This window comes from Cyphellophora attinorum (assembly GCF_001299255.1).
Source record: "Cyphellophora attinorum strain CBS 131958 chromosome Unknown Contig7, whole genome shotgun sequence".
In the NCBI taxonomy this organism is placed as follows: domain Eukaryota; kingdom Fungi; phylum Ascomycota; class Eurotiomycetes; order Chaetothyriales; family Cyphellophoraceae; genus Cyphellophora; species Cyphellophora attinorum.
Genome location: NW_017253235.1, coordinates 856,418 through 883,632, shown reverse-complemented (window position 1 = coordinate 883,632; position 27,215 = coordinate 856,418). Strand labels below are relative to the sequence as shown.

The window sequence follows — 27,215 nt, the reverse complement described above, 5'->3', positions numbered from 1 at the left end:
TACTAGTAGGAACCAGTCCTCTCAAGATGTCGCGTCATGGTGGTCAGTCTAAGCCTGGTGCGAGTACTTAGGTAGCTGTGGCGGGCCACCGCACAGGTTGTAGGGTGATCGAAACGCTCGTCATGCGCAAATCCGAGTTTAGGTTCTTGAGTGCGGGATGCCGGCGGCCTCCACGTCCTCAACCACGAGAAATGATGCCGTGATAAGAATTCCGAACATGGACTACTCTACAGACGCCTTAGCTGGCCCGTCTCCGTGGGGCTCGTCCTCGCCTAAAGCCGGACGGACGCATCAACATAATGCGTCCCAGGACAGCGTCACAGGCCCGCCAGCTGCTCAATCCGAGCCCACCGAGCCAGAGCAGCAGCAGGCAGTAGGGCAGGAGCAACACGAGCAACATGAGCATCCTCAAGGCCAGCCAACATTTCAACAGAGGCAGGCTGCGGCGCGATATCAGAGACAGCAGAGGCCAGTGCCGGCGTACAAGCTGCAGTCTAAGGTCACCGCGCTCGAGCGGACAGGCAGAAAGGATCCCGTCATTCGCTTTGATGTCTATGTAAGTCGACAGAGAAATGCTCGCAATTCGAGACTGATGTGCCTAGACGAACCTACCCAAGTTTCGAACGACTCAATTCCGGGATGTGCGCCGCACACATGGCGAATTCGTGAAGCTGTCAGAGCACCTGATCTCCTCCAATCCCGAAGCATTGGTCCCTGCTGTGCCGCCGGCTGTGACGTCGGCTGGTGCTGGAACAGACGAGGATGAAGGTAGAGTCAAGAACTCGATACAGAGGTGGCTCAACAACGTATGTGGTAATGATGTTCTTATGCGCGACGAAGAGATGGTCTTCTTTGTCGAATCAGATTTCGGCTACAGTCCTGTGGTACGGATGAAGCAGCCAGCAACAGGAGTGAGGCGGAAAGTCCTGAAGCAGTTTGCACCGCCACCTGACGACACACCTGAACTACACGAAGCAAGACCTCCTGTCAAGGCATTCTATCTCGGAGCACTGGATGCTGGTCAAAAACTGGAGAAAGTCGTGAAGCATAGACGAGGTCAGTACTCCCCTTAATTGACGAGGGCGGTCCACTGACGAGCAATAGCACTGGGCCTGGCAGAAACATCACTAGGCGAGAAGCTCACACAATTACACGTTCAGGAAACCCACGGTGGACTGGCCAACGCGTATCGCAAATTGGGCCGAGTTGTACAGACCGTCGGTGACTACCACGCAGCACAAGGCACAGCAGAAGCGACTACGCTCGGTGACCCTCTCGCTTATCATGCTGCAGATGCTTTCATTGTCAAAGAGTCCTTGACTAACCGGCACATACTACTTCGAGAACTTCTGCAAGCCGAACAGGCTCGGCGCAGCAAAGAAGCAGCCGTGACACGCCTGAAAAGTAGCACTAGCGTCAAACGGGACAAGGTCGACGAAGCAATATCTGCCCTCGACGAAGCCAAATCTGCTGAGGAGTATCTGTTGGGCAAGACCCAGCGGGTGACAGGGAATCTGCTCCTCGAGAAACGCCGCTGGTTCAGAAGGACTTCGGAGGACATGCTCGACGCCATCCGTGAGTATGCGGTCCGGCAGATTGAGACCGAGAGACGCACACTGGCGACTCTCGAAAGCGTCAGGATGGACGTGCGCCAAATCGATGCTTCCGGCGGCCTTAGTCGCCTAGGCAGAGAAGCAAACCCGCAGATCCGACGCGTTAGCATGGCGAGCAGCCAGACGGCCAAAGGCGATGCATGGTCTGGAGTCGAGCGGACGAGGACTGGTCTTGCACGGACCTTATCTGGATCATTGGGCGGTCTGCCTGAGCAGGACGAAGATAGCAAAGCAAACGGCGATCATGACGCCGTTGCAGGTACTGGACGACCGCGAGGTGATAGTATCAAAGAAGATGATGAGGGCGATGATCGAGTGGACGCACGCAACGCAGCAAGTCGACTTGCGCAGAGTACGTTCTAGTGGGCGCTCTAAAACTGCGTAATCAGTGAGATAGGGGAGCAGGTCAAAGAATGTGGTCAGAGCCCGCCTTGGCTGTATCTTATACCATCTGCACAGCACACAACCGTCTTCTTACTCACGTCTTCGCCAATCAAAGCGGCATGGCTTGAGCCTCACTGTTTTTATGGCACATGGTCAACGCTGATCAACGTTGTTGAACATTGTTAGATGACGGATGGGCAGATGGAAGTCCATCTCGGGAAGGAGGCCCTGCTTGACGGGGTACAACCTGCTGATAGGCACGCTGGCCCTGGAAATCTCAAGCACTGCGAATCTAGACGGCGGTATATGTGCCTAGATATAACCTCGCAACGTCAAGTTCGTACGTGCTCTATCGCTGTCCACAGGTGGACCATATGGAGCCAGATCTTGAGATGAGGCGTCCTGCGAGCGGACGCAAGTCCAGCCCGAGACCCATGCACGTTATCTCCTGGTCCGCTGTGGTATACGTCGTGCTCACGTATTGACGCCCTCAGCTTCGTAGCATGCTGGACAGCAGCAGCTTGCCACACGTCAGAGAAGGTGCAACCCTGCTTCCTGGACTCGTGAAAGTCCGAAAGACCGACAGCGTCGAGAACATCTGGTCGTCATACCGCCTTGTGTGGCAGCTGCGACCAGAAGCCGATGACACGGTCATCAACATCTCAGCCTCAGTTTTGCTAGGGGAATGATTTCATGGAATCCCGCAGCCCTGCTTATACTTAAATGATCCTTGGAAGACGTCCGTATCTCGTAACATCGCCAAGACCCGGACTGAAAGTGTTACAGCTGGGCCTCGGAGAGCCAACGACAGTTAAGACATACTCATTTATGCTCCGCACCCCGGCTTAGCTAACAGCACTATCCCTCGGCTGGGTAGTTCAGGTCGCGTATTCTAGACTTTCATACGAGAAAAGTCAACCTACTTCCAGATGTCGACCTCATGCCCGTCGGGCCAAATGTGGTCCGCGTCCCCGCGCAGACCGTTGCAATATAACATGCTTGCAGGGCCCCTCGATGGAATGGCTGCTCATCGATTTCGTCAACCACGCCAAAGCGTTGCAACATGTATTCTCTCCTGCTCCTCATCCCAGCACTCGGCGTGCTCGCTCTCCTTCTCCAGAACTTGGTCACGACTCTTCGCAACCGTAAGCTAGCAAAGGAAGCAGGATGCCAGCCTCCTTGGAGAAGAAAGCATCGTCTTCCGCTGGCCATCGACTTTGTCCAAGAAATGAAAGCGGCAGACAGCGAGAACAGGCTTCCCAATTATTTCCTCGAGAGGCGTAAAGAATCGGGAAAAGACACTTGGATTCAGCAAGTCCTCGGCACCGACAGCGTGATTACTCAAGAACCTGAGAATATCAGTGAGTTGTTCTTCGTACAGTGTTGATGGTTATTACTTTGAGCACTGCTCGGCCATTATGTTCTGGGCCGAGGAAGACGCGCTCGGGACACGCCCACAAAGCTGTCTCCGAACACATACCACCATCTCGACAATGAGCTAACGAACTTCCCAGAGGCCATCCTCGCAACTCAATTCAAGGACTTCGAGCTTGGGCCCACGCGAAAGGGCTGCTTTGCGCCGATGTTTGCCAATGGCATCTTTTCGGACGATGGCACTAGATGGGAACATTCTCGAGCTCTCATCCGGCCACAATTTGCGAGAGATCAAATCACAGACTTGACGGCCCTCGAGCAGCATGTCCAGAACCTGCTGCAAGCCGTCTCGTACAGGATGGGCAAAGAAGGCTGGACTGACTATACCGACCTCGCGCCGCTCTTCTTCCGCCTGACGATGGACTCGGCAACGGAATTCCTCTTTGGTCAATCCGTTGGCTCACAAATAGCAGCTCTTGATGAAGAGCGCTTCGGCGAGAAACAACTCACTGATGACGGGCTCACTTTCACACAATTCGGCCCAGCCTTCGATAGGGCAATGTCAGCAATCTCACAACGATTTCGTCTGAACACACTGTACTGGCTACACAACACGAAAGCGTTGCGAGACTCCTGCGCTGAAGTTCACCGCTTCGCCGACCATATGGTCAAGCAAGCTCTCGAGGCTCCCACTGAGAAAGCAATGGAGGACGGCAGCCATAAATACGTCTTCCTCCAGGAATTAGTACGGGCTACTCGAGATCCAATCGAACTGCGCGACCAACTCCTCAACGTGCTCCTTGCTGGCCGCGACACTACTGCTGGGCTTCTGGGCTTCGTCTTCTATCAACTAGCACAGCATCCCGAAGTATACAACAAACTGCGCACAGCTGTCCTCGCTGACTTCGGCTCTTATTCCAATCCTGCCAACATGGACTTCACGGGCTTGAAAGCATGCTCGTACTTACAGCATGTTCTCAACGAAACTATGCGCCTGCATCCGTCCGTACCTTTCAACTCACGCCGCTCCACTCGCGATACTACTATTCCCCTGGGTGGTGGACCAGACCAAAAGTCTCCGGTGTTTATCCCGAAGGGCATGGAAGTCAATTACAGCGTGCACATTATGCACCGCCGAAAGGACCTCTGGGGCGAAGACGCGGAAGCCTTCAGGCCAGAAAGATGGCTAAACCGTAAAGCTGGCTGGGAATTCCTGCCCTTTAACGGAGGACCGAGAATCTGTCTGGGTCAGCAATTCGCAATCACGACTGCTGGCTACACGGTCGCGAGAATTGTTCAACGCTTTGACAAGATCGTGGATCTGGTTCCGCATACCGGCTTTGGTGAGGAGAGGTACGTTTATACGGTCACTGGTGCGCCGATTCATTGTAAAGTCAGGATGCATGAAGCGAGCGACTGATGTCGCTCTTTCTCCTTGGGGGCCTTTCATAGGAGTCTTTCGGGGATCCTGCGGTCTGATTCGAGACTTCTTGGACGTGTTGAACAGAATCGTCGGAACAGCATCGAGACCATATCCATACAAGGAGCTCCTGGTCCAGTCTAAGGCTCTGGACTCTCCTTATTTTTCGGCTGCTGAAAGACCATATCGCGGGACTCGATCGTCACGTTCGCTCCTGGCTCGCATGTTAAAGCCACGACTCTTTTTCGCAAGATGAATACGAGTTAGGCCACCATCGGACACGAACGACCTCAGGAACGCCAGTCAACAGTCTACCATGCGACTTCAGTCCCTACCCGAAGCGGACGTTAAGTAAAGGTCGACTGACCATTGGAGATGAGTCATAGATCAGAATGGACCGCCCTCGTTCTGGACCCTCTGCAACCACACCGGAAGGGCATCTCTCTCTCTGACCTTTTACACTCCACAGAAGCCGAGGACTCGCTCGAGACTCCAGTGAGCACCGGAGCAGCGTACCAAAGGCAAGTCATGCTGCTCAATCGTTGCAAACCCGCCATGGATGCCGCCACTGTACTGGGAAACTCCACCCTAGCCCGTTTCGAGCTTGGCCCTCTCCGCCAATGCTGGCAAAGATTCAGGCGATACGAATCGTAGCGATATGTCGGAGACCACAAAATGTGACACTAAGGCCGACGATACACTCGTGCGAATGTCCTTGGAAATGGTGCTGATAGCAAGGAAAGCTCTCGCAGAGTAAGTTGGGAATGGACGACTATTCATAAGACATGATGATATAACGGTCGCTATGGCCCGTGAAGCTGCAATAGCGCTGGAGGTAGTGAGGGCTGAATGCAGACACTGCGCCGTAACGCTTGCCAGATTTTCCTTACTGAGAGTGCGGTATGCAAGGTGGCGTGGGGCAGCGATAGCGAGCTCCCGCAACTTGAAGATTCCTTGTCAACCGGTTTGAGTTACTGTAGGCCACTTTGCCACCCCCCTGAAGACAGGAACGTGTCGGCGACATTTAGGGGCTTCTCCAGATGGGATTCGCCCTGGAAGTCTGTGTCTGATCCCTGTTACAGAATGTGGCAGACGTGGTGAGGCTTGATATGGGCCACATGTCCGACGAATATAAGTGAACAGTTTGGCATCTGCGGGGCGACCAATTTGACCGTGTCATCCGTCTCTGCGCAAAGCTTTTGCTGCCAGTCATCCGGTTTTGCGCAGGCCTGTCATCCGGTGTGCCCATCTGATCTGCCGCTTAGGGCCGCCATCTATAAGGTAGGGCACCCCTAAAACGTCTTGATCATCTGGGGCCCAGCACCAGATATGTGCAGGGCTGCTGGTCCCCAACTTTTTGGGCCCCAGCAGAGTTCGGCACCGCGGTCACATCTTCATTACCTCAAAACTAATGCCATCGCTTCCAGCGCCGCCTCATCTTACCGACACACCAATTCAGCACCAGCACAGCTGTCTCACCTTATCAACGAGATTGATCTCGCGACTGCATCGATGCATCGCTCGTGACCACGAGCTCCGTCGCGAACATGAAGCCAACAGTGTTGTACGCACGATTGTCCTTTCGGTGGGCAGCGGCACAGGCCTGCTAGAGCGCTTGCTTCAAGACTCGTTCGCGAACGTTGCTTGGGACGACGTCGCTGATGAGGTATGGGTCTTTGGTGTCGAGGTCACTGGACCCCCCTCCGCGACAGATTCGCACACCTCAGACGGGGTCTCGGGAGCCTCCGTTGGGCTGAATACTTACCTTCGAAGCCAATTGAGGCTCACTGTTCGTGGCACGTGGGACGTGCTTGGGCCTGCGGACCTGCTCGAGAAGCTTGACGACGACCGTGCAGGGTATGACTTCGAGAACGTGGTAGCGGATAATGGAAGCGATACAGGTGTTGCTGACGAGCATGTCAACGTTGTGCTAGCGTTCGTCTACCCACGCCAGCCAGCGCTACTGCGTCGCTATGTGGATACATGGCAGCCCACGACTGCACTTGGCGAGTTCAAGAGGGGAACGCTCGTGATGCTGAGAGGAATGGTGTGGGCAGGTCCTCGCGCAGATTGGGTAGACGAGTATGAAGCTATCTTCACTGGGCTTGAGCAGCAGTCAGACGACAAAGACAAGAATTGGGAGATCAATGTTTCATGGGGCGCCATGGCAGGTGTGGCTGAAGGTGAGGGCGTCGCCATTGCAATGAAGGGTCCCCTCGAACATTCGATCGGTGATGCTCTTCAAGGCTAGACAGAGAAGAAACGACAATCTAAAGCCTTGATTGTTGGATATATGATGGAACATCACTCTTGTATCATCAGCCATAAATGCATGGAAGATGCCTTAACGCCAGGTCCGATCCCAAAAGCAACCTCAGTATCCCTGTGCGTCTGCACCATACACACTCTCCAACGCATTCGGATCCCGTCCCAATCTCCCTGCACTCGTCCTCAGCTTCCCCTTGCTAGCATCCATCAAGCTGCCGACCCACTGGTCGTCCACAACGCCACCAACCATCTTGTCTCCCTTCCTCAGAAAGCTCGTTGCACCCAGCTGAGTTGGCTGGAAGTTCAAGTACACTGCTTCCCACTTGTGCTTCTCCACCTCGAAGATCTCATGGTTGATTCCCAGATGATCCACCTTTCCAGCCTTATTCCATTTGTTCCACTTATCCCAGATCGCGCGGTGAGTTGGCCCGTACGCGAAGCGGTGCAGGTCGTCGGTTGAGCGGAAGTACGACAATGTCATCAGGTGAACACCACCGCGGGCATCGCGGGAGGACCAGGATGAGCTACCGAGATAGCCCGAGTCTGGAGCGGTCCGGCCGAGTTCTTTCCACATCGCGCTGTTGGCGTCGCCAATATCCTTGAGATAGGGTGCGAAGAGGCCGGATGGGTGGTTTACTTTGAAGCCGAGGATGAAGACTACGATCTTCTCGTCGGCGGCTTCGGTTGAGATCGTGCCGTCGCTGTCCGGGATGACGGGGGCGGTGCGGTGGAGGATGGCGGCTTGGAGGTAGGGATTCTTCTTGAGGTTGAAGTGGATGGCGAGTGTGTCGAGGAATTTGAGGACCAGGAGTGTGAGGACTGGGACGGCGGTGTACCAGCTGTTGGTGATCAATGAGAGGAGTGCTTGGAGGGAGCCGCCGACGAGCAGCCAGGTTGTGAGTGGATAGATGTCGGAGAGTGCGTTGAGGAGGCCGCTGCTTCGTGCTGCTTCTGATCGAGGTCGCTTTGCACTTGGTGGTAGTATTGGTGTGAAGGCCATGATTTTGGCTTGCTGGGGAGTATCTTGAGATAGTTCTTCTGTGCACGGACTGTACTGCTTTGAGCGATAAGTTACCTTCTATGTCAGCGAAGCTTCGACAATGTTCGATGCAGAATACAGAGCATGGCCGATGGACAGCCACTGAGTATATATCACATCTTCGACATGACGGACATCCAGTGGCATCTAGTCCAGCAACTACCCATGACAGGCACAGGCCAAGCTCACGGCCGTAGATCAAGCCGCGAGGATACGTCCATAAAAGGTTCAGCTAAATTACGCTCCGAACGCCCGTGAGCTTAGCTAAAAGGCTCCTTGCGGAGGCACAATGGAGGCCTGCGTGCTTACCTTAGCGGCGGCTTCGCCTATCGTACCTCGCGTTGTTCCCTGTGGCTCCAGGGTTGGGCGTAAATGGAAGCGCCTATTCCAACTCTCATGCCCCCGCGCCTTGCGGGCGTTGATGTCTGCCGAGTTCGAGATCTCGGAATCCTCAATTACGACAAAAAATTGGCTCACTACCTTAAGCACACCTCGCACCCGTCGGGTCTCAGCGTTGTCATGTCATGCGCTTAGGTACGGTCGTTCTCTAGTCGAGCTCGCGGAATGCGACAGGTTCGGGATGTTTGTTGGAGCCTGGAAGACAGCGAGGTCTGGAGCTGCCATAGCTCATGAACACGTCCATCATGTCCGCACCTGCAGGACTGCCGGCAGTTGGTTCCCCCACGTCCACAAAGCGATCTAAGCAAGACATTCTACACTCGTGCCTGGGAAGAAATCTCGATATGCGGAGGCAGTTGGTCACCGGTGCCGAGGACAGTGTAGTGGGCTTGCTTTGGGCAGTCCGGTACGGCCGTAAGCGTAAGAGGACGGCTGGACCTATCCAGTATGAGCACGCCTGCAAGGCAACTTCTAAGGCCTGGATTTATGCCGTCTCATTTTGCCTGGAGCCGAAGATATGATTCAATAACTCTGGGAGCGACCAAGCTGTCGGTTTCACAATCATTGGCTGGAACTCGGAGGCCGATGCCAGTACTATGATCACACTAATGAGAAATGATCAGAATACCGTAGCGATACTCTAATGCTCGCAGACTGTCGAAGATGAGGCGAGGTGAACCTCGACGAGACCACCAGCTCAACGAACTAGCTATTTGGCATAATATCTTGTCCACTGTGCTAGCAAGCAACCTATTCTATGCGGAAGAATGAATACTCTCCTGCTTCCCTTCTCCTTCTCGAGCAGCGCCCAATCCGAGATGCTGCGCTCTCAACGAGGCACAACTCAGAAGGTGTAGCGGAAGAAGCTGGCATTGTCACCCTTCGTTCGCTCGGCGTCCTTCTCCTCCTGAGTATACAACTCTGGGGCCTTATGCGCGGCATCTCGTCGCTTGTTCTCGCGCCGCACGTACAGCGTCATGAACGCGCACAGGCAGGTAGACATCGTGATCATGCCAATGAGAATGCCATGGCCTTGGCGGAAATGCGGGCTGTCCTTGCTAAGGTAGATGAAGCCGGCGATCACACCTCCCAAGTTACCGAAGCCGACGTGCATGGCAATACCGACACCGCGTTTCAGGGAGCCGCCGATGTTGTTGCCGTTCCACGCCACACCTTGTGGGACACTGTCTCTTGTGTCAGTGGCAATACATAGGGTAGAACGTCTCTGCTGGTTCAAGGGATCAGGGCTACTCACTTGGGATAGATGCCAGATGCGAAGAAGAAGCACCCAGCGTACTTAACGCCAGCGCGATCGGAGGAGATCAGCATTATCAGGCCGATGATAGCGGTGCAGAAGAAACCAATCATGAACAGACCACGAGTCTTGAGGCGGTCTGCGGCATACCCACCAGAGATACAAGCCACACAGGCGACCACGTACGGGGGAACGGTCATGAGTTGTGCGGTATTGTTGGTATAGCCGAGTGTGCGGACGATAGTAGGCAGGAAGAGTGAGATCGAGTACAGTGGGGTGTAGCATCCGATCGTGATGAACATGTGGACCCAGATCTTCCAGTCCTTGATGGCATCCCAGAAATACCGCATGTCGAATTCGTCTGCCAGGGAGCTCCGATCATGGACAAGTCGACGGGTGACTTCGGTGCGCTCATGCTCGGACAGAAACTTGGCCGTTGATGGGTAGTCTTGCATGACAAAATACGCGATGATCGCCACGACAAAGGTAACGATACCTTCGAGGATGAAGATCCAGGCCCAGCCGCCCAAGCCTGAGACGCCGTTCATCTCGCTGATACCACGAGCCAGGAGACCACCAAAGGCACCTGTATAGCCACTATTGATTAGCTCATGCCAAGGAAGGGGAGGGGCTCAATGGAGGTGCTACGTACCAGCAGCTGTTGCAGCAGAAAAGAAGATAGCCATCCGGAAACCGCATTCGTGTCGTCGGTACCATCTGAGAGGAGTCAGCGTAAGCCTGCCGTTGGAGACTGGGTCAGAGGATGACTTACAGCGTGATGTAGTATGTGACACCTCTGTTCGTTGCGGTCTGCTGTCAGCGTGCTTGGAACAATCAAGGCAAAGGGGAAAGATTGAGCAGAAGTTGGGTCGATGGGAGAGACTGGTATCGCGGTCCGGCAGTCAAGGGCGTCTCAGAGCACAAGGCAAACGAAGGAAACGCCCTGCACAGTGGCACTAGGAGATGCTACTGTTGTGGAGCATCAGGGACAGGCGTCTCTGAAAGTCACATCAAGATCATCTCCTCTACGACCACTATTGCAGAATGGGGAAAGCACGTACGGGAAAAGACCACCCTCTGCGATACCGAGAGCGGCACGCGCAGCCAAGAGCCCGCCGAAGCTCTTGACAAGACCCATAAGAGTCGTGCAAACAGCCCAGGCGACCATGATGGTCGGGATCCAGAATGAAGGCCTTGTGCGCTTCATCATCATGTTGGACGGAATTTCAGCTGCAACGTAGAATGGGAAGAAGATTGCCAATGCAATCTTGGTTTGTTAGCAGACTGCCTTTTGGACTTGGGAAAGCGAAGCTTACGTTGTAATCCAGTCCTGCCATGCCGAGATCCTTCTCGAGACCGGCCAGACGAGCATTTCCAATGTTGGCTGCATCATGTTAGACGCGGTATGCCTGAAAGTTATGCGGTGGACCTACTCCGGTCGAGGAACGACAACAGGTATAGAAGAGCCAAAAACGGAAGCAGCGCAAAGTCGATCTTGCGAATCAGAGTCTTCGTCTGTTTCTCATCGAATCCGAATTCCTGACTGCTGTTCGACGCGGACTCTGCGAAAGCGACATCTTCTTTATTGGTGGGCGGCGTGTCTTGGCCAGACGATGCCTCAATTTTGGTATCGTTCTTTATGTCTGCCATGCTGAAGGCCTGTGAGAGTTGTGACGCCAGAGTCTTTAGCTACTCGGACTCCGAGACTGGTGCAGGGTTGATGGGAACGCGAGAGGTCGAACAACAACCGAGATCGAACAGTTGAGATGGGTACTTGCAGGCTATTTGTGCGAACTGTTGTTTCTCACCGGCAGAATTGGGTGGAGCCCTGCCATTCACTTGACGGGTCATTGACGGTCTGTGTGATCTTGTGTTTGTCCAGGGTTGGTCCAAGTCACGGCAACGGAGCACATGGGGACCCCAAACGGAGGGATGGGGGCTCCACACTCCTGGTCGATTCTTTTTTACCGAGACTTCGATTCGACAGCGATTCGATGTCGGGCGTATGGGACAAGCCAGGTTGATCACGGCTATACCTTGGCCGTAAGAAATGCAAAGGAATGAATTCTTACGAAGGCCTAGCCGAGCCCTGACATGCATCTTACCTTGACTAGTCTATGCAGCCCGCTGGAGGGCGATAATGCATTTCAGCTCGGGCTCACGATGCAGATGTGCCGGAGAGCGATAACAATTGTCTCAACAAGAATTTGTTGCCTGAAACCGTTGTACAGCGTGATATCAGCCCAGTGATGCACGGAACAGACAAGATTTTCCAAGGCGATGGCGCTGCTTGGTACTGACAGCCGGAAGTCTGGGAAGATGCACAGAGCCTGTCGGACAGAAGGGTGGCAGAGCTTGATGCAACACAAAGTCGTGGCCGTTCTGGGTTGTGCAGCATGCCAAACCTGAAGCAGACCTCAGCCCGTCGTTCTAGCGCGTTCTAAGCTTGGCAGATGGCGGAAGACGCGATCTCGCAATTTCTGTCAGACATGCCATTAAAGTGTCTTTTTGACGGCAACTCCGGGATAACATCGTCATTTCTGGCACATTAGGCCAAATCCTGGCGGACGCCAAGCCATCCAACATTTCATCTCCTTCCCAGATTCGCGGCTACACTTTTAAGCGAAGCCACTCCGGCGCTCCCAGGCGTTCATTTGCCGTTCCTGGCGCCTTATTCGACAGCCATCACAGAGTCATCAGTTCCCGTTACTGGTAATCTGCCGGCCTTGACAGCCGTTCTACACCGACACGACACTGGCGGCAACTTATGGTCAAGGCAATACGGATGTTCATGATTTGCGAGGCCGTGATCGCAGGCGATGGGTCTGTCTACACGTGCTCGACGTGTCAGGTGCAGCATCGAGTCGAGATACCCACCAGATCAGCTTGATTATACTAAAAAATGAGCGCGTATCAGAAAATTGGCCTGCCTTGCCTCGCTTGCAGGATTTTACCGCCCGCGAGACTACTGATGCTCTTTCAGACCCTGCATATATCTTCATAGGTAATAACATTTCGATCATGGCGCAGGCCGGGCAGTCCACTGCCCAATATTGATCGCTGCTGTCACAGACCCATGGTCTCGAACACGGCCGGCTAAATTCGTACTGTGTAGAGGCCCACCCTATCGTTCCCCGGAATGGGGTCTGCCTGATCCGCAGGTACGAGATCTGCGGTTTTCGGAATTGGGGGCGAATGCTGCCATGCAGTCAGCGTAGGAACAGGATGGCCAATGATGCACGCTTTTCATTTTCGACGTTCAACAACAGATCCTTCAATGTCTTGAGTTGATGGGCTGAAACATACGCAGTCTATCAAATATTGAGACAACTCACGACTGACGCCTGCGACATCTGCAGCCACAAGCTCCGCGCACTTCTGATGGTCATGAGCCTGGGAAAATGCCCATATACGATGATCGAGATCCTCAGCTCAACCACAACGTCTTACAGGATCTTTCCTGGGCAGGGCGGAGCGGAGGCCAGGCAGGGCGGCGATGATTATGATATGCGCGAGGTGGCTGGTGTAGCACGGTCGTCATTTGATTGCTAACATCAGTCGATCTCACTGGTGCGGATTTCGGCTGGGTTTGAGCTGAGTTCACGCATCTCCTCGGCGCCAGGACTTTCTCGATGATGTCCCATGGTGCTATCCAATGTAGACGGATCTGGATCGATTCCAGCAGATATCAATAGGCGTCGTTACCGTGCTTGCGACGACGACGACACCCAGCGATGCGTACAGCGTGACAGTCGGGTCCACCTCACGAGAACGGATGCCTCCAAGATTTAGGTAAAGGAGACACAAAGACATGCCTGTGCCCGCTGCCCATGTTCACAGACCTCATGCTGGATGCACGCGAGTGCGATCAGCTGGCTTACCGTGGACTCGACGGGTAATGCAGCGTAGTATATCTTTGCTTTGATCCATAGCATATTGGGAGAGGCCTCCCCGATGGATTGCTATTCATCAGTACTCACGATGCAACTGAGTGCAAGGATCTGAAGCTGGTGACACGGCCGATCTTGCAGTTGGACCGCAGATCCATGAATTTGGTAGCGCATCTCAAGATTCGTGGGTGGTCGCAGCAGCTTTGCAGTCAGATCTGGGAGATCTTGAATGCCCAGCCATCAATCTTCCTTCAAGAAGAAAGGCATAGACCGAGCAGACCCTACGCCAGACTCAGATGGCCAAACATACTATACGCGCCAGATATCAGGAGCCATCGACTGCTTGCTTGTTCTTCGCGGGCGGCGAAATCCGGGCCATGTCATTGGGGAGGCTCTGCCTTGAGCACTGCACAGTGGTTGAAGACGCTCAAGCTGCGATGCTGGTCAAATGCAGACTGAATTCGTACGTTTCTGATGGGAAGTAAGAGGACAAATCTGTCCGGTCGTCCTCTATGTACTGTGTAAGTACCAAGAAGAATGCAGGTGAGTAGATTTGAATAGGTACATCGGAGCTCGAATTCTGGACTCCGTCCCGCCAAGGCTAGGATGCTCGAAAATAGACAACTTGAAGGCCGTCGCTCCGCAAGTGACGACGTTCCTACGCCTCATCATACAACCAGAGTTCGACACTTCGGGCCTTACTTCCAACATATATATGAGATTGCGCCAGTATCTCGAGTCTAGAGGTAGGTCTACAGAACTTGCAAGTGCTGAGAACAACGGCAACGCGTGAGCTGAAGCTTATATTACTCTTGGAGCCATAGGCAATAGCTTCAGCGGACTCGCGTCCTGCCCTTCCTGTGCTATGTTGACGATCAATTGTCCCTGAACACTTCCGCGTCCTCCGCGCGTCTCTGACCTCCGCTTCCACTGTATACCGTGCCGCTCGACCAATGCATCTGGTGGGCGACTTCTCGCGCCTGCCTTCGAGTCAACGCGTATCTACCCTAATAGCAGCATGAGAATCCTAGGCCTTGGTCTCCTGACCATCGCCTCAGTCAACGCAGTACTGTTTTCATCGCGATCACCAACGAAAGGTGCAATCGCCGTACCCATTCGGCGGACTTGTGCCGACCCTCAGCGAGCCCTCGAGCGAGAAAGAGCCCGTTTGGGAAGACGGCAGGGGAGCAACAACACAGTTGAAAGTACTCTGTACAACACCTTGAATGGCTACACAGTCAATATAACGTTGGGAAGTCCTCCGCAACAGCTTTCTGTAAAGTTGGACACTGGCTCGTCCGACCTACTGGTGAATGTGCCGGACTCGACTTTATGTCAGCAAGGCTCATGTACTGGAGGCACGTATAGCGAGAATAGATCTCAGCGCCATGTCGCAGTAGCTACCGACTTTAGCATTAATTATGTCGACGGGCGGAACGCATCCGGAGACTGGATATCGGATGATTTTGGCTTCGCTGGCGTTACTCCCTTCCCTTACACATTTGGCACGGGCCAGACTTCTACCATCGACCAGGGCGTACTGGGAATCGGCTACGAGAGTAATTCCGTTTGGCTTACAGACCACGAGCGATCCAACGATTCTCATACGACCTTACCACAAGCGCTTGTCGACTTCGGCTACATCGAGGTCAATGCTTACAGTCTGTGGCTGAGCGATACGAACACACAAACGGGGAGATCCTGTTTGGTGGCGTTGATCACGCGAAATATTCCGGCAACCTGTCAACTGTGCCAATAATTAAAGATAGTGATGGCGCGTTCAAGGAATTCCTTATTGCGTTGTCTGGCCTGTCTTTAGACGGACAAAGTCTTTCTTCTGGGTTACCCGAAAACGCTTTAATCGACTCTGGTTCCCAATTGACTTATCTGCCTGATCAGCTTGCAGAGACAATATATAAGCAGATCAATGCAGTATCCATACCTTCGATCGACGACAACATATACGTGGATTGTGGCTTACGAAGCTCCGATATGTCTCTTGGTTTCAAGTTCGACTCCGTTGACCAAAGGACGATCAGCGTGCCTATCAGTACTTTGCTCATCGACCCAGCCCAGCCTTTCCGGCTCGACGACAACGTGCAGGCATGCATATTCGGAATAGCCAAAGCCAGCGAAGCTGCTGGTAGATCGATACTAGGCAATACATTTCTCCGCAATGCGTACGTCGTATTCAACTTGGCAAGGAATGAGATATCTCTCGCTCAGAGTGTCAGCACGAGTTCATCCAACATTGAGACCATTGCGAACAATGCTACAGTGCCGGCGGCACTACCAGCTCCTGCCAGTTCTGCGGAGCAACTGGTGCCTTGCTCGATGATCATGGCCTTTCTTATTGTCATGCACGGACTCATGACATGATTGTCGGCAAGGCCACCTGCAGACAGTCGAGATCTTCGTGTGGCACACATGATTGCTACCAGCATCTGTTGCGGATCTGGCCTCGCATTGGGGAGAGACTCGCTACAGGCTCACGCGTGGGCTGCACGAGAGGCTCTGACAAATGCCGGCAAGGACCACTCTAGCGCCGAGCAATCGCAGAGCCCGACTCCTGGCTCGTTAATTTGTCGATGCTCAGCAGAGACAACGCCCAGGTAGCTACAGTACACCCTGAGAGCACGCCCACAGCCGAAATCCTGGCGAAGCATCTCATCCACGTCCTAGACTACAACTTTGGAGTCGAATGGGCATACCGTCGCCACGAAGGAGGTGTTCGTTGCCGGCAGCGAGTAACGATTGGCGACAGAGAATGTTAAAGAGCCTGTGGGAGTAGTTACGTGAATATAAGTCAGAAAAAATGCGGAAGCACTGTCTGTCGTCGGACACGTCACGTTGACCTTCTGAGTGCTTGAGAACTTGAAACGATGTCTATAATGTGTTGGTGGATTTGCAATGAAGCTCCACTAAGGATGCCAGTGTAGTCGAGCACTGAAGTAAAGCGGAGACTTCTGATAGTGGCCGGTACTTTCCGTATCCTTTATTAGTGCCTTCACAGAGAGTAGGCAAGACCTGCACTGGCTCTGCCGACGGAATATTTGGAAGGTTCTACCACTGCCACACATCAAGGGCAGTTGACTACGGTGGCTATATCTTCCCGAAACAGAGCCACGGAGACGCATGCTTTGTCCGGACAACCACGTAGTCACTACTCTCCAGGCGATTGAGTTGGCCATGACTACTTTACAGTACCTTAAATATTCAAATTCAAATGACGATGGATCGAGATCCTTGCTCGCGGCCGATCCTGGACCTTGTTTGCCTGGCCGCCCCATTCTTGACTCTCAGCACGTCGCCATGGTCTGATCTAAAGGCTGGCTCAAAAGTGGCGAGACTAGCTGACCTTGCGATGTGGCTCCGCTGCTAGAATCATATCATGCAAGTATGCACTCGTCTAGAATAGTGCCCCAGAAAGATCGTGACCACCTATAAGACTCTCAAGATGACCTCTGTACGATCACCACAAAGTTCCAACTCACAGGATGAGCCGGATCACAGCAATGAGCCCGCTCCAAAGCGCCAAAGAATTATACCACCAGTTCGGACCCAGGGTAGCTATGAGCGTCGGAAAGCTCCAAACGCGTGTCTAGTGTGCCGGAGCAGGAAGACCCGGTGTGACAACGAATTGCCTGTGTGCGGCTTCTGTCGTTCAACGGGCGGTGACTGCCAATATTCCAAACCTCCAACATTACGGTAAGTTCTACTCTCATGTTGGCAGCGGCTTCTGACGCAGTCAAGCTATGATCCTGCCAGCTTAGCCATACTTCAGCGGTTGGACACGATGGATCAAAGGCTGATTGAACTCATGGATCGAGAGAAGCCACATCATGTACAGCAGAGGTCGGCTCCCTGTGGCTCGACGGTCCATGTTGACGAGCAACCACACCATGAAGGTCCACCAGCGTCACAAGTCCTACTGCGAGCCAACAAAGACATGAGCATCGAAGCAATGTTGCAGTGGGCCGTATTCCAGCCATACCTGGGACCTAAATCATCAGAATCCGGTATCAGAGGTCACCGTGATACATTTGGTATCATTGAAGAAGACTTTTCTCAGCTCCTGTGGCATGATAAGATCAATCTGCAACAGGGAGAGATCAACGATCTGGTCGAAAGCTTTATCTCGGAGATCCTACCCTCGAATCCTATCCTGGATCCGGTCAATCTACGACTACAAGCTCATGATCTGATCACCTTCAACTCCGTACTACTTTATAACGGTCAGAGTTGTCTTCTGGTAAGTCCCGCATACTTTATTGAACTATCGTGGCTTACGTCTACAGCTTGTCATTCTCGCACTCGGAAGCATTGCTCGTCGCGACAATAGCCGCAGGCATGAACTAAGCGTTGATATTCCACGAGAGCATCCTTTCTTTCTCGAGGCTGAGCGGTACTTCCGAGCATCACAGCTTCGATTGCCTTCGCTGTTACGGGAGAGTGACTTGCTCGCAGCGCAATGCATGTTCTTTACTGCCGTATATCTCAGTTTCACGATGCGCATAGTCGCCGCTTGGAAAGCCTTTGCCCAAGCCGGGACCCATTGCCTGGCACATCTGTCATCACGCGGCATCATTGATCAAACAGTTGACCTGGCACGGTCTCCGGGTATGTGACAAGTTTCACGTGAAGGCCCCACTGATCTTTGCAGACTCCATAACGACGGACTTCTTCGAACAGCGAGTCCGAGATGACAGTCTGTACTGGGTAATTTTGAAAGGGGAGGCGTAAGTGATCGTGGGGCGGGGTTCAACAGACCAGTCTGACGAAAGCAGGGAGCTGTGCATTGAGCTCGGCATGGCGGGCTCTGCACTGCAGGAAAGCCCCTATCCGCACACCTTTCCGAATCCACCTCACTTGGCAGACATGATGGCGAATGAGTGGCCCCAGACTTTGCGTGAAGCCACCGACCGGAACTACCTCATGACCGGGTGGTTCTATTACCTTGGCGAAATCGCACTCAAACGACTCCAGAATCGTGTTCTAGATGCAAGACACGGAGGTTCCTCGGTTGATCGGCTGACCCCAGCGAGGTGGGAAGAGATCGCTTCCGACCTGCTGACTCAACTGGACGACTGGTACGCGCACACTCCACCACTATCTGGCCCCAAACTAACTTAGCCAGGCTTCATTCCTTGCCGCCAGCATTGCAGTTCTCCGCAACCTCTACCGAGCCCCTTAACGACCACCTCAGGTGGGTCTTACGTGGCCACCGTCTCGATGTCATCGAGCTTCTACGCTTTTCGGCATTCAAGACCGTCATGCTGGATGCTAATGTAGAGGACCTTACGGCCATTACCATCAGTCGCGCCAGAGAATACGCCGAGAACGCTGTCATTCGCATCGAGGCCCATGTGGAAGAATTCCTCCATCGACACCAAGGGACCTGGCTCACCATTCGGGGATGCAGTCGGAGTGCGCTCGCGCTACTTGGACTCAAGTTGCGCTGCGATAGTCTCAATGCTGCATCCACAAGTCCGTCTGCCGATGGATTCTCCCAGACATTGCTGCCGTCACGCTGGCGCGAAGCAGTAATCAATGTCTTACACATGTTAAACGCCTGGTCGGAAGAGCGACAAGATGTCAAACGACTGGCCGATACAGTGCAGACACTACTGCAGATATGCTAAAAAGTAGCTCCTATGCTCACTCCGCCCTCGCAGCTGCCTTCTCCCCAACCAGCTGATTGTAATCAGAGTACGCATCAACATGCTCTGACTTGAATTTTCTCGCGCTTATCCGACGCTCGAAAAGAATATCGAGTTCCTCATACGTTCGACCCTTCATCTCTGGCAAGCGGAAGTAGACCCAAACCAGACACAGACAGGCAATGCCGCCAAAGAAGAAGCCTGCTTTGGCGGACCAGTTCCATGCAGTAGGCGACAGCATGTATGGGACCAATACTCCCGATACAATCGAGATCAGGGAGTAAAAGTTCCGGGCGAGCGCGACAGTCTTGCCACGAAGTCTGGTTGATCCACTTTCGCCGACAATCGGATAGACGGTTGCTCCAACAGTTGGGCAGTATACGAACAGGTAGATGACGAGCAGGGACGATCGGGCCCAGTTGGCACTGGTGTCCTTGATGCTTGGAATACCTGCGAACCGATGGCGAAGTAAAGAACGGTCATGACGCTCAAGCCACCCATGAAAACCGTTCGACGACCAAAATAGAAGAGCAGAGGCCAGGCCAGCATAGTTCCGACAAAGGAAGTCGCGTTGTTCCCGATGTTGAATTTGAAGGCATCGGATGTTGATAGACCGGCTTGTTTGAAGAAGTACGTGGTATAACCTGTCACCTTGTTTAGCATAAGTGCTAGTACTTGGCTCGATTGACTTACTCTGGAGAGGATTGCCGATCCCTGCTTGGATGCCCCAGACGACACAGGCGATCTCCGTTCGGCGAAGATTTGTGCCTTTGAAGCATGCCAGATACGAGCTCCCTGTCCTGGTCTCGATTTCGATCTCCGTGGTTCTCTTCATCATGGCTACCTGATTCTCCTCGTTGATGGAGCCGTCAGTGAGTCTGCGGATAGCTTTCTTCGCATCTTCATATCGGCCTTTGCGAACGAGCCACCATGGCGAGTCTGGAGCGAAGCAAAGCAGACCGAACAGAGGAGGGATCCAAGCCCACTGGACTGTGGCACCCGTTAGACTGGACATTTGTGGGGAAGAGGACCGGAAGCGAGAGACTGCTGTCCCGCGCGAATCGGATCCTTAATAGAACGTACCTGCGATGATGATGCGCCATCCCCATGGGTCAGACCTGCTAGACAGCTGGTAGGTAACTCCGGCGCAGATAAATTGTCCCATGACCCAACACAAGCACACATAGGTCGTAAGATACGCGCGCAAAACTACCGGGCAGATCTCGGCAGCATATGTGTTGGCAGCGGCTTGGAAGACACCTAGTACATCTGTTAGAACAAACAGGTATCGAGAAGGACCAGGACCCGGAGACCGATGCCTTGTCCGGTACAGGTCTTCCGACAACTCACCTAGCGGAATTCCTGCCACCATGCGGGCAAAGAGAAAGCTGATTAGACTTGTCGAATAGAATTGCCAGAAGATCAGGCCAGCAAGGGAGGCGAGCGTGATCAACGACACCTTCTTTCTTCCAATCACCTCCGAAAACCACCCATCCAGGAAGACGCCAATGATGTGTCCGATCTTGAGGGAAGCTTTCATGCCGCTCTGCCATGCAGCTGAGATCTCGTAGCCGTCCTTGTATGGAGTGCCAAACTCCTTCTGGAATGCCGGCTGGGCGAAGAGTGTTCCGGTGAAGCCAATGTCTAGGGCATATTAGCAATGATATAGTGTGATGCGTTATGGTAATGCTCACCGTAGCCATCCATGACGATGCACATGGAGAAGACCACAGACCAGAAGATGGCCTTCTTGTATGCCTTCAAGCCCTGGCGGGCGGTAAGCTTGTGCTCGTTATCGGTTGCATCCTTTGCATTGGCGACGTCCTCGATGGTGAGCTTCTCGCCGTTGAGTCCCTTGGACCGAGCCTCCTCGACCTGGACGTCAGTCATCTTTGTATCAGACATCTTGCGTGTGATATTTGATCCGGGGTGCTGGGGTAGGTGTCCTTCTTGCGGGGGAGCACAGGGCTTTTGTAGAATATCGCAGGCGTGCTGACCCGGGGTTGATGCCGGTCCAGACTGTGTTCCGAGACCTGGGTGACGGGTTAACGTTCACAAGAAGCGTGGCGTCTTCCACGTTCACAAATGCTGCACCGACGTTCCCCGCGTTGTCCGATTTCCTCGAACGTATTTGTATAGTCCTCAACTGCTCATCATGTGGCCATGCGGGCTCCCACCACGTTGTCGGAAGCGAAAGAGCAGAAGACTTTGACATGATTCGCGGACGAGCACGCCCCCAGGTGGCTATATCTGCTCGATTTGGAAGCAATTTTTGCTCTGCTCCCCAGACTAAGAGACCCTTCCTAGTGCTCCCCACAATCGACACCACTCGTGGCTTTCGGAAGTGGGCAAAAGCTGACATGATTGGCCACTCGCCGAAGTATGCACCAACACCAAGAGTCTGACGGGGAGCTTCGGGGCAGGACACCGATATGCGAATGCCGGTCGAATTCCGGACGCCTTGCCACCACGGTGACAACTGACTCACCATCAAGCCGAGGCTATAGTATAAGCCGACAACATCTGTCGCGAGGCCAGGTGAGGCCAATGCAAAGAGACTTCTCAATATGGCGTTATACCAACCGGCCGAGCTCAAGGCTGTAGACTTCACGAGCCCTTTCTATGGGTCCTTGAAGAAGTTGATACGGGGTACCACTTTGCCGACAGTGATCAAGTCACTGAAAGATACTGGTCGTTTCTATGCCTTGTCCTGGACTCGCGGCAATGCGCCCAAGACGGCGCATTGTTTCTGGGACAGCGATGCGTATAAGGTTATGGAAGCCGTGTGCTACTGGCTGATCAAGGAGGACGATGAGACGCTTCGTCGGGATCTTGAGGAGTATGTTGGCTTTGTGAGGGCAGCACAGTGGTCTGATGGGTAGGACAAGTGCCAAACGTCATTACTGGATAGGGACTGACGGCGGCAGGTACATCAACTCATACTATACACTGCATGAGCCGCAAAACCGACTGACCAACCTTCGAGACATGCACGAGCTGTACTGTCTGGGCCATCTCGCGGAGTTCGCGGTAGCATACCACGCTTTGACAGGCAAATACGACCTCATCGACGTCTGCCGACGATATGTTCACCTGCTATATGACACCGTCATCCCGAAGAAGGGCTACTGCGGCCACCAGGAGCTCGAACTTGCCCTGATTCGACTCTACGAGGTCACGAATGACGACCTTTTCCTGGACACAGCCGCATACTTCATCCACGAACGCGGACAACGTGACAGCGATGGCCAGAACTTCTACGACCACGAGTGTCGTGCCAGGGGCATTGATCCCACTGCCGATTTCCGGAATCGAGGGAACTTCCGCTTTCCTCGGGATTATGCGTACATGCAAGCCCACAAGCCACTGGTAGAGCAGCCTGAGATCGACGGACATTGTGTTCGGGCTGTTTACTTCTTGACTGGAGCACTGCACTACAGTCTGATCCGACGGGAGCGGTCGGGAGAAATTCTAAAGGCTGTTGAGCGGCTTTTCGACGACATGACACAGCGGAAGATGTATATTACGGGAGGTATTGGTGCCGTGGCCAGGAACGAAGGCTTTGGGCCTGCGTACTTCCTTCCAGATCTCCAAGAAGGCGGTGGCTGCTATTCGGAGACGTGTGCCAGTTTTGGGACCATGATGCTCTGTGAGCGGTTCTTGCGGGATCGGCTTGATTCCAAATATGGTGATGTTATGGAGACTGCGCTCATGAACTGTGTTCTGGGCGCGTTGGCGACTGATGGTATGTCCCTTCCATCATCTTTCCTGCTCTGAACTGTCAGCATACTTACCTCCCGTTTCCCTGCAGGCCAGAGCTTCTACTATGAGAACCCACTCGCAACTCAAGCCAATAAGCCATGGCATCGCAGCAAGTGGTTTGACACAGCGTGCTGCCCGCCCAATATCGTGAAGATATGGGGCCTGCTGCCAACAGTGCAATTTTCGACGAAAGGCAACACGATCGCCATCCATCTGCACTACTCAAGCACATACACGACCACCATTGATGGCGAAGAGGCCACAGTCAGCATCGACAGTTCTTACCCGTTTGGCGACTCCGTGAAAGTCGTCGTCAAGTGCGCAAAGCCTGTTACGATTGCGCTCCGGATACCGCACTGGAGTCGGGGACAGTACGAGAGCGGTGACAGCAAGACCTCGCTCAAAGATGGATACATATACTTCGAGCATACTGCAGACGCAATCGCGGCAACATCAACCCTCCAGCTCAAGTTAGCTATGCAGCCATATCCGCTTTTCCCGCATCCGTCAACGGGAAAAGACAGCATCGCGTTCCAACGCGGGCCCTTCATCTACTGCGCCGAATCAAACGACAACACAGACCTCGCATCGTTAGACAACACTTTCGTATCACCCGAGGCAAAAATCAAGGAGTCCGTGGTGGACGACCTGGCAGGTGCAACCAAGGTCCTGGTTTTGGACGTGGAGTGCTCGGTAAAGAAGAGCTGGGAGGAGGGCGCTGGTTCGCTGTACCATGCCGCGAAACCCGAGTGGGAAAGTGGGAAGAATTTGAGGTTGATCCCGTATTTCCTGAGGGAGAATAGGGGCGGAGATGGGGCAATGCGCGTTTGGTTTGGGCGAGCATAAGGCATAAATGTTGGGCTGCTGCTTGGCAGTAGGAATTTGGCATGAAGTAGCCTGTATTATACCAGACATAGATGGCCAAACGGAATAGATCGATGTTAGATTGTAGCAGTTCCCGGATGAGTTGAGGTGGGTCACCATGAGCACTGCCAAGAGATGACGCAAACTCTGAATCGTGGGGTGACTCGTGGGGTAGCGACATCGCGCACGGAATATGGAAAACATGTGATCGACAAAATTAATGACTGATCTGACTTCAAACACATGTACTCAAGACAAGCATTCGCAGTGCAGTCCGTCCATCGCTCATTAGTATTATCACTCCCAAGACAAGTCTTCCTTGCCAGTACTTCGCGTCAGACGCGCTACATCTCTGGCCTCGTTGATTCTCGCGACACGTAGTGACTCATTGGGAGATCGACACAACGACCGTTTGTCATAAGCTCTAGAGGCGGGCCATTGGGCATCTTACGAACGACCGCAAACGACCAAGCCAGTCAACGAGGTTCCGTTTGACAGTGACCACCTAGGACCCTCCCTACACCCGCGACCAGACCCGTCAAGCGAACCTTCCACCGCCGACGTAACATTTAATCATGCCATCCCGCTCGGAAGTCTCTTATTTCGGCGCCGGCCCGGCACCTCTGCCAACCTTTGTCCTCGAGACAGCCGCCGCCTCCCTTCTCAACCACGAAAACCAAGGTCTCGGTCTGGGCGAGATCTCCCACCGCTCTCCGACCGCCAACAAGATCATCGCCGATGCCAAGACCGCGCTCTCGCACCTCCTGAGCATCCCAGATGACGAGTATGAGACCATCTTCATGCAGGGAGGTGGCAGCGGGGAATTCAGTGCTGTGCTGCAGAACTGTGTGGTCGCGTGGGTGGAGCGGAGGAGGGAGAAAGCTGTCAAGGAATTGGGTGAGGGCAAGGACAAGGAGGTATTGGAGCGCGTGAGGAAGGAGGTGCAGGAGATGAAGGTTGAGTATCTTGTCACTGGCAGCTGGAGTCTGAAGGCGAGTCAGGAGGCGGCGAGGCTGATTGGGCCAAAATACGTGGATGTAGTGATGGATGCAAGAAAGAGCGATCCGAAGGGGAAGAACAAATTTGGGGCAGTTCCGGAACTGCAGAGTCTGTCAACGGAGGGAAGGGCGCGGAAAGGATACAGTGCGTTGACATACTTCTGTGACAACGAGACGGTGGATGGAGTTGAGTTTCCTAAGTTCCCGAGCGAGCTGGAGGGCAATGAGGAGACGGAAGCGGGAGAGGAGCGCATCGTCGCAGCGGATATGTCTTCCAACTTCCTGAGTCGGACGGTGGATGTCAAGAAATATGGCATTATTTTTGTAAGTGACGTGAGCCTCGGTGCTAAGCGTCAAGCTAACATGCCCTCTCTTTAAGGCCGGCGCCCAAAAGAATCTCGGACTCCCAGGCATCACCGTCGTCATCATCCGCAAGTCACTCCTGAAGCTTACCACATCTGCACCTGTTGCCTTCCTACACGCGCTATCCGACCTCCTGCCCAACATTATCCCACCCATCGTCTTCGATCTCGCCACCCTCGCCAAGAACAACTCACTCTACAACACTCTGCCCGTCTTCAACCTATACGTTGCCACACTCGTTCTCCAGTCCTTGTCTGCGAAGTACGGCCACAAGCGCATCGGTGGCCAAGGAGAGATCTCTGCGCGGAAAGCGGAGCAGATCTATGGCACGCTTGACAAGTACGCGAATTTGTACAATGTGGTACCAGAAAAGCACGCTAGGAGTCGGATGAACGTGTGCTTCAGACTTAAGGGTGGGGACGAGGAGGCAGAGAAGAAGTTCGTCAAGGGCGCGGAGGAGAGAGGGCTGCTGGGTGTCAAAGGCCATCGCAGTGTGGGCGGCATCCGAGTGAGCAACTACAATGCGGTTGGCGAAGAGGCTGTTGAGCGGCTGTGTCAATTCATGGTAGATTTCGCCGAGAAGGAAGGCTGAAGGATGCCTCAGGAAGGAGGGTGAAGCAAAGCATTACTATTCAAATGACACATTCATATGACGGCGCTGAAAGCCCCAGCGCCCCACCGTACTAGCAGATCTACGCCACCGTGTGACTTCAACGTCATTTAAATGCCTGCCGCCTGCAAATAATGATCCTAGGACGCACCGTCCATCTGAGTATCCGTCCTAAACATCTCCACGATTACCACAGCGCACGACAAATCCATCTCGATGGCGACCTCAAAGTACACGCCGGCGCCCACGCGCGACTCTCTCGATGAACAGAGCTACACTCAAGCCCCGCCATCATATCAAGACAACCCAACGGCAACTGGCTCGAGCACGAACGACGCTGGCTACGGCAGCGCTCCGCGTACAGAAGATGACAATGTCCCGGACGACTTCAAGGTACCTACCTCTCTGTAACAACATGACCTGTCCTCATACTGACACGCGTAAAGTTCGGCGGCTCTGTCAGCGAAGCGACACTCGACATCCGCATGCAATTCATCCGCAAAGTCTACTCGATCCTGACGGTCCAAATCCTTTTGACGACGGCGCTCTCCTCAGTATCGTTCTTTTCAGACGGCTACCGCAACTGGATTCAGTCCAACCAATGGATGATGTGGGTGTCGCTCTTTGGCGCCATTGGATTCCTGCTTCTCACATTCTGGAAACGCAAGAGCTACCCTACAAACTTGGTCTTCTTGGCCGGCTTCACTGGTCTCGAGGCATACAGCATCAGCGTTATCACCTCCTTCTACGAATCCCGAATCGTGGTGCAGGCGCTGATCATTACTTTGGCTATCTTTGCTTTCCTGACCGCGTTTGCGTGCCAATCGAAGTATGATTTCACTAGCTGGGCTCCTTACCTCTTCGGTGGCCTGTGGATCCTCATTATTTTCGGCTTCATGGCTGCGTTCTTCCCGCACGGAAAGACGATCGAGCTGGTCTATGGTCTGGCTGCTGCCTCATCTTCTCGGGTTATATTCTGGTTGATACTCAGCTGGTCATGCGCCACTATCACGTGGAGGAAGAGATTGCCGCCAGCATCAGTCTATACCTCGATGTCCTGAACCTGTTCTTGGCCATTCTGCGGATCCTTAATAGCCAGAACAACAACTGAGCAGAAGGATAAGAGCACAGGGACGTCACAGTCATCGACAAGTTTGCTCGCTCTCTGGTCCAAGTCATAGCCAATGCTTATTTGAGAGCCACGAGCATGTACACATCCTTTGTTGAAGGCGTTGTTGGGAGGCTGCTGCTGCGAGAATGCGAGCTGCGCATTGGCATCCTTCAAAACCTTTTCTATCAATTCACAGGTCCGGAGT

At 53.5% G+C, this 27,215-nt stretch overlaps 10 protein-coding genes across 10 annotated transcripts; 7 read left to right on the top strand and 3 right to left on the bottom strand.

Moving 5' to 3' along the window:
- Window positions 1-217: 217 nt before the first annotated feature.
- On the top strand, window positions 218-1,976 carry AB675_9801 (Vacuolar protein sorting-associated protein 17; the record flags this gene model as incomplete). The annotated part of the gene is made up of 3 exons (XM_018150368.1): window positions 218-556; window positions 603-1,056; window positions 1,105-1,976. The coding sequence occupies 3 exons, from the start codon at window positions 218-220 to the stop codon at window positions 1,974-1,976; spliced, it is 1,665 nt and encodes a 554-aa protein (XP_018002439.1).
- Window positions 1,977-3,060: 1,084 nt separating this feature from the next.
- On the top strand, window positions 3,061-7,042 carry AB675_9800 (Cytochrome 52A12; the record flags this gene model as incomplete). The annotated part of the gene is made up of 3 exons (XM_018150367.1): window positions 3,061-3,358; window positions 3,512-4,724; window positions 6,352-7,042. The coding sequence occupies 3 exons, from the start codon at window positions 3,061-3,063 to the stop codon at window positions 7,040-7,042; spliced, it is 2,202 nt and encodes a 733-aa protein (XP_018002190.1).
- Window positions 7,043-7,165: 123 nt separating this feature from the next.
- On the bottom strand, window positions 7,166-8,059 carry AB675_9799 (uncharacterized protein; the record flags this gene model as incomplete). Its single annotated transcript, XM_018150364.1, has 1 exon — window positions 7,166-8,059. The coding sequence occupies one exon, from the start codon at window positions 8,057-8,059 to the stop codon at window positions 7,166-7,168; it is 894 nt and encodes a 297-aa protein (XP_018002484.1).
- A 1,282-nt stretch (window positions 8,060-9,341) lies between these two features.
- On the bottom strand, window positions 9,342-11,402 carry AB675_9798 (putative transporter; the record flags this gene model as incomplete). The annotated part of the gene is made up of 7 exons (XM_018150363.1): window positions 9,342-9,681; window positions 9,753-10,338; window positions 10,405-10,469; window positions 10,525-10,548; window positions 10,814-11,019; window positions 11,069-11,136; window positions 11,186-11,402. The coding sequence occupies 7 exons, from the start codon at window positions 11,400-11,402 to the stop codon at window positions 9,342-9,344; spliced, it is 1,506 nt and encodes a 501-aa protein (XP_018002212.1).
- Window positions 11,403-14,660: 3,258 nt separating this feature from the next.
- AB675_9797 (putative aspartic-type endopeptidase opsB) lies at window positions 14,661-16,021 on the top strand (the record flags this gene model as incomplete). Its single annotated transcript, XM_018150362.1, has 2 exons — window positions 14,661-15,290; window positions 15,341-16,021. 2 exons carry the CDS (start codon window positions 14,661-14,663, stop codon window positions 16,019-16,021), a joined length of 1,311 nt encoding a protein of 436 aa, XP_018002529.1.
- A 1,417-nt stretch (window positions 16,022-17,438) lies between these two features.
- On the top strand, window positions 17,439-18,775 carry AB675_9796 (uncharacterized protein; the record flags this gene model as incomplete). The annotated part of the gene is made up of 4 exons (XM_018150361.1): window positions 17,439-17,894; window positions 17,941-18,262; window positions 18,306-18,381; window positions 18,430-18,775. The coding sequence occupies 4 exons, from the start codon at window positions 17,439-17,441 to the stop codon at window positions 18,773-18,775; spliced, it is 1,200 nt and encodes a 399-aa protein (XP_018002266.1).
- A 525-nt stretch (window positions 18,776-19,300) lies between these two features.
- AB675_9795 (General alpha-glucoside permease) lies at window positions 19,301-21,207 on the bottom strand (the record flags this gene model as incomplete). The annotated part of the gene is made up of 6 exons (XM_018150360.1): window positions 19,301-19,662; window positions 19,761-19,946; window positions 19,996-20,292; window positions 20,386-20,562; window positions 20,653-20,946; window positions 20,997-21,207. 6 exons carry the CDS (start codon window positions 21,205-21,207, stop codon window positions 19,301-19,303), a joined length of 1,527 nt encoding a protein of 508 aa, XP_018002207.1.
- A 662-nt stretch (window positions 21,208-21,869) lies between these two features.
- Window positions 21,870-23,910, top strand: AB675_9794 (Non-reducing end beta-L-arabinofuranosidase; the record flags this gene model as incomplete). Its single annotated transcript, XM_018150359.1, has 3 exons — window positions 21,870-22,180; window positions 22,230-23,047; window positions 23,114-23,910. 3 exons carry the CDS (start codon window positions 21,870-21,872, stop codon window positions 23,908-23,910), a joined length of 1,926 nt encoding a protein of 641 aa, XP_018002377.1.
- Window positions 23,911-24,503: 593 nt separating this feature from the next.
- On the top strand, window positions 24,504-25,881 carry AB675_9793 (Phosphoserine aminotransferase; the record flags this gene model as incomplete). Its single annotated transcript, XM_018150358.1, has 2 exons — window positions 24,504-25,250; window positions 25,306-25,881. 2 exons carry the CDS (start codon window positions 24,504-24,506, stop codon window positions 25,879-25,881), a joined length of 1,323 nt encoding a protein of 440 aa, XP_018002305.1.
- A 234-nt stretch (window positions 25,882-26,115) lies between these two features.
- AB675_9792 (Protein lifeguard 4) lies at window positions 26,116-27,010 on the top strand (the record flags this gene model as incomplete). Its single annotated transcript, XM_018150357.1, has 3 exons — window positions 26,116-26,292; window positions 26,346-26,834; window positions 26,891-27,010. The coding sequence occupies 3 exons, from the start codon at window positions 26,116-26,118 to the stop codon at window positions 27,008-27,010; spliced, it is 786 nt and encodes a 261-aa protein (XP_018002308.1).
- Window positions 27,011-27,215: the final 205 nt, after the last annotated feature.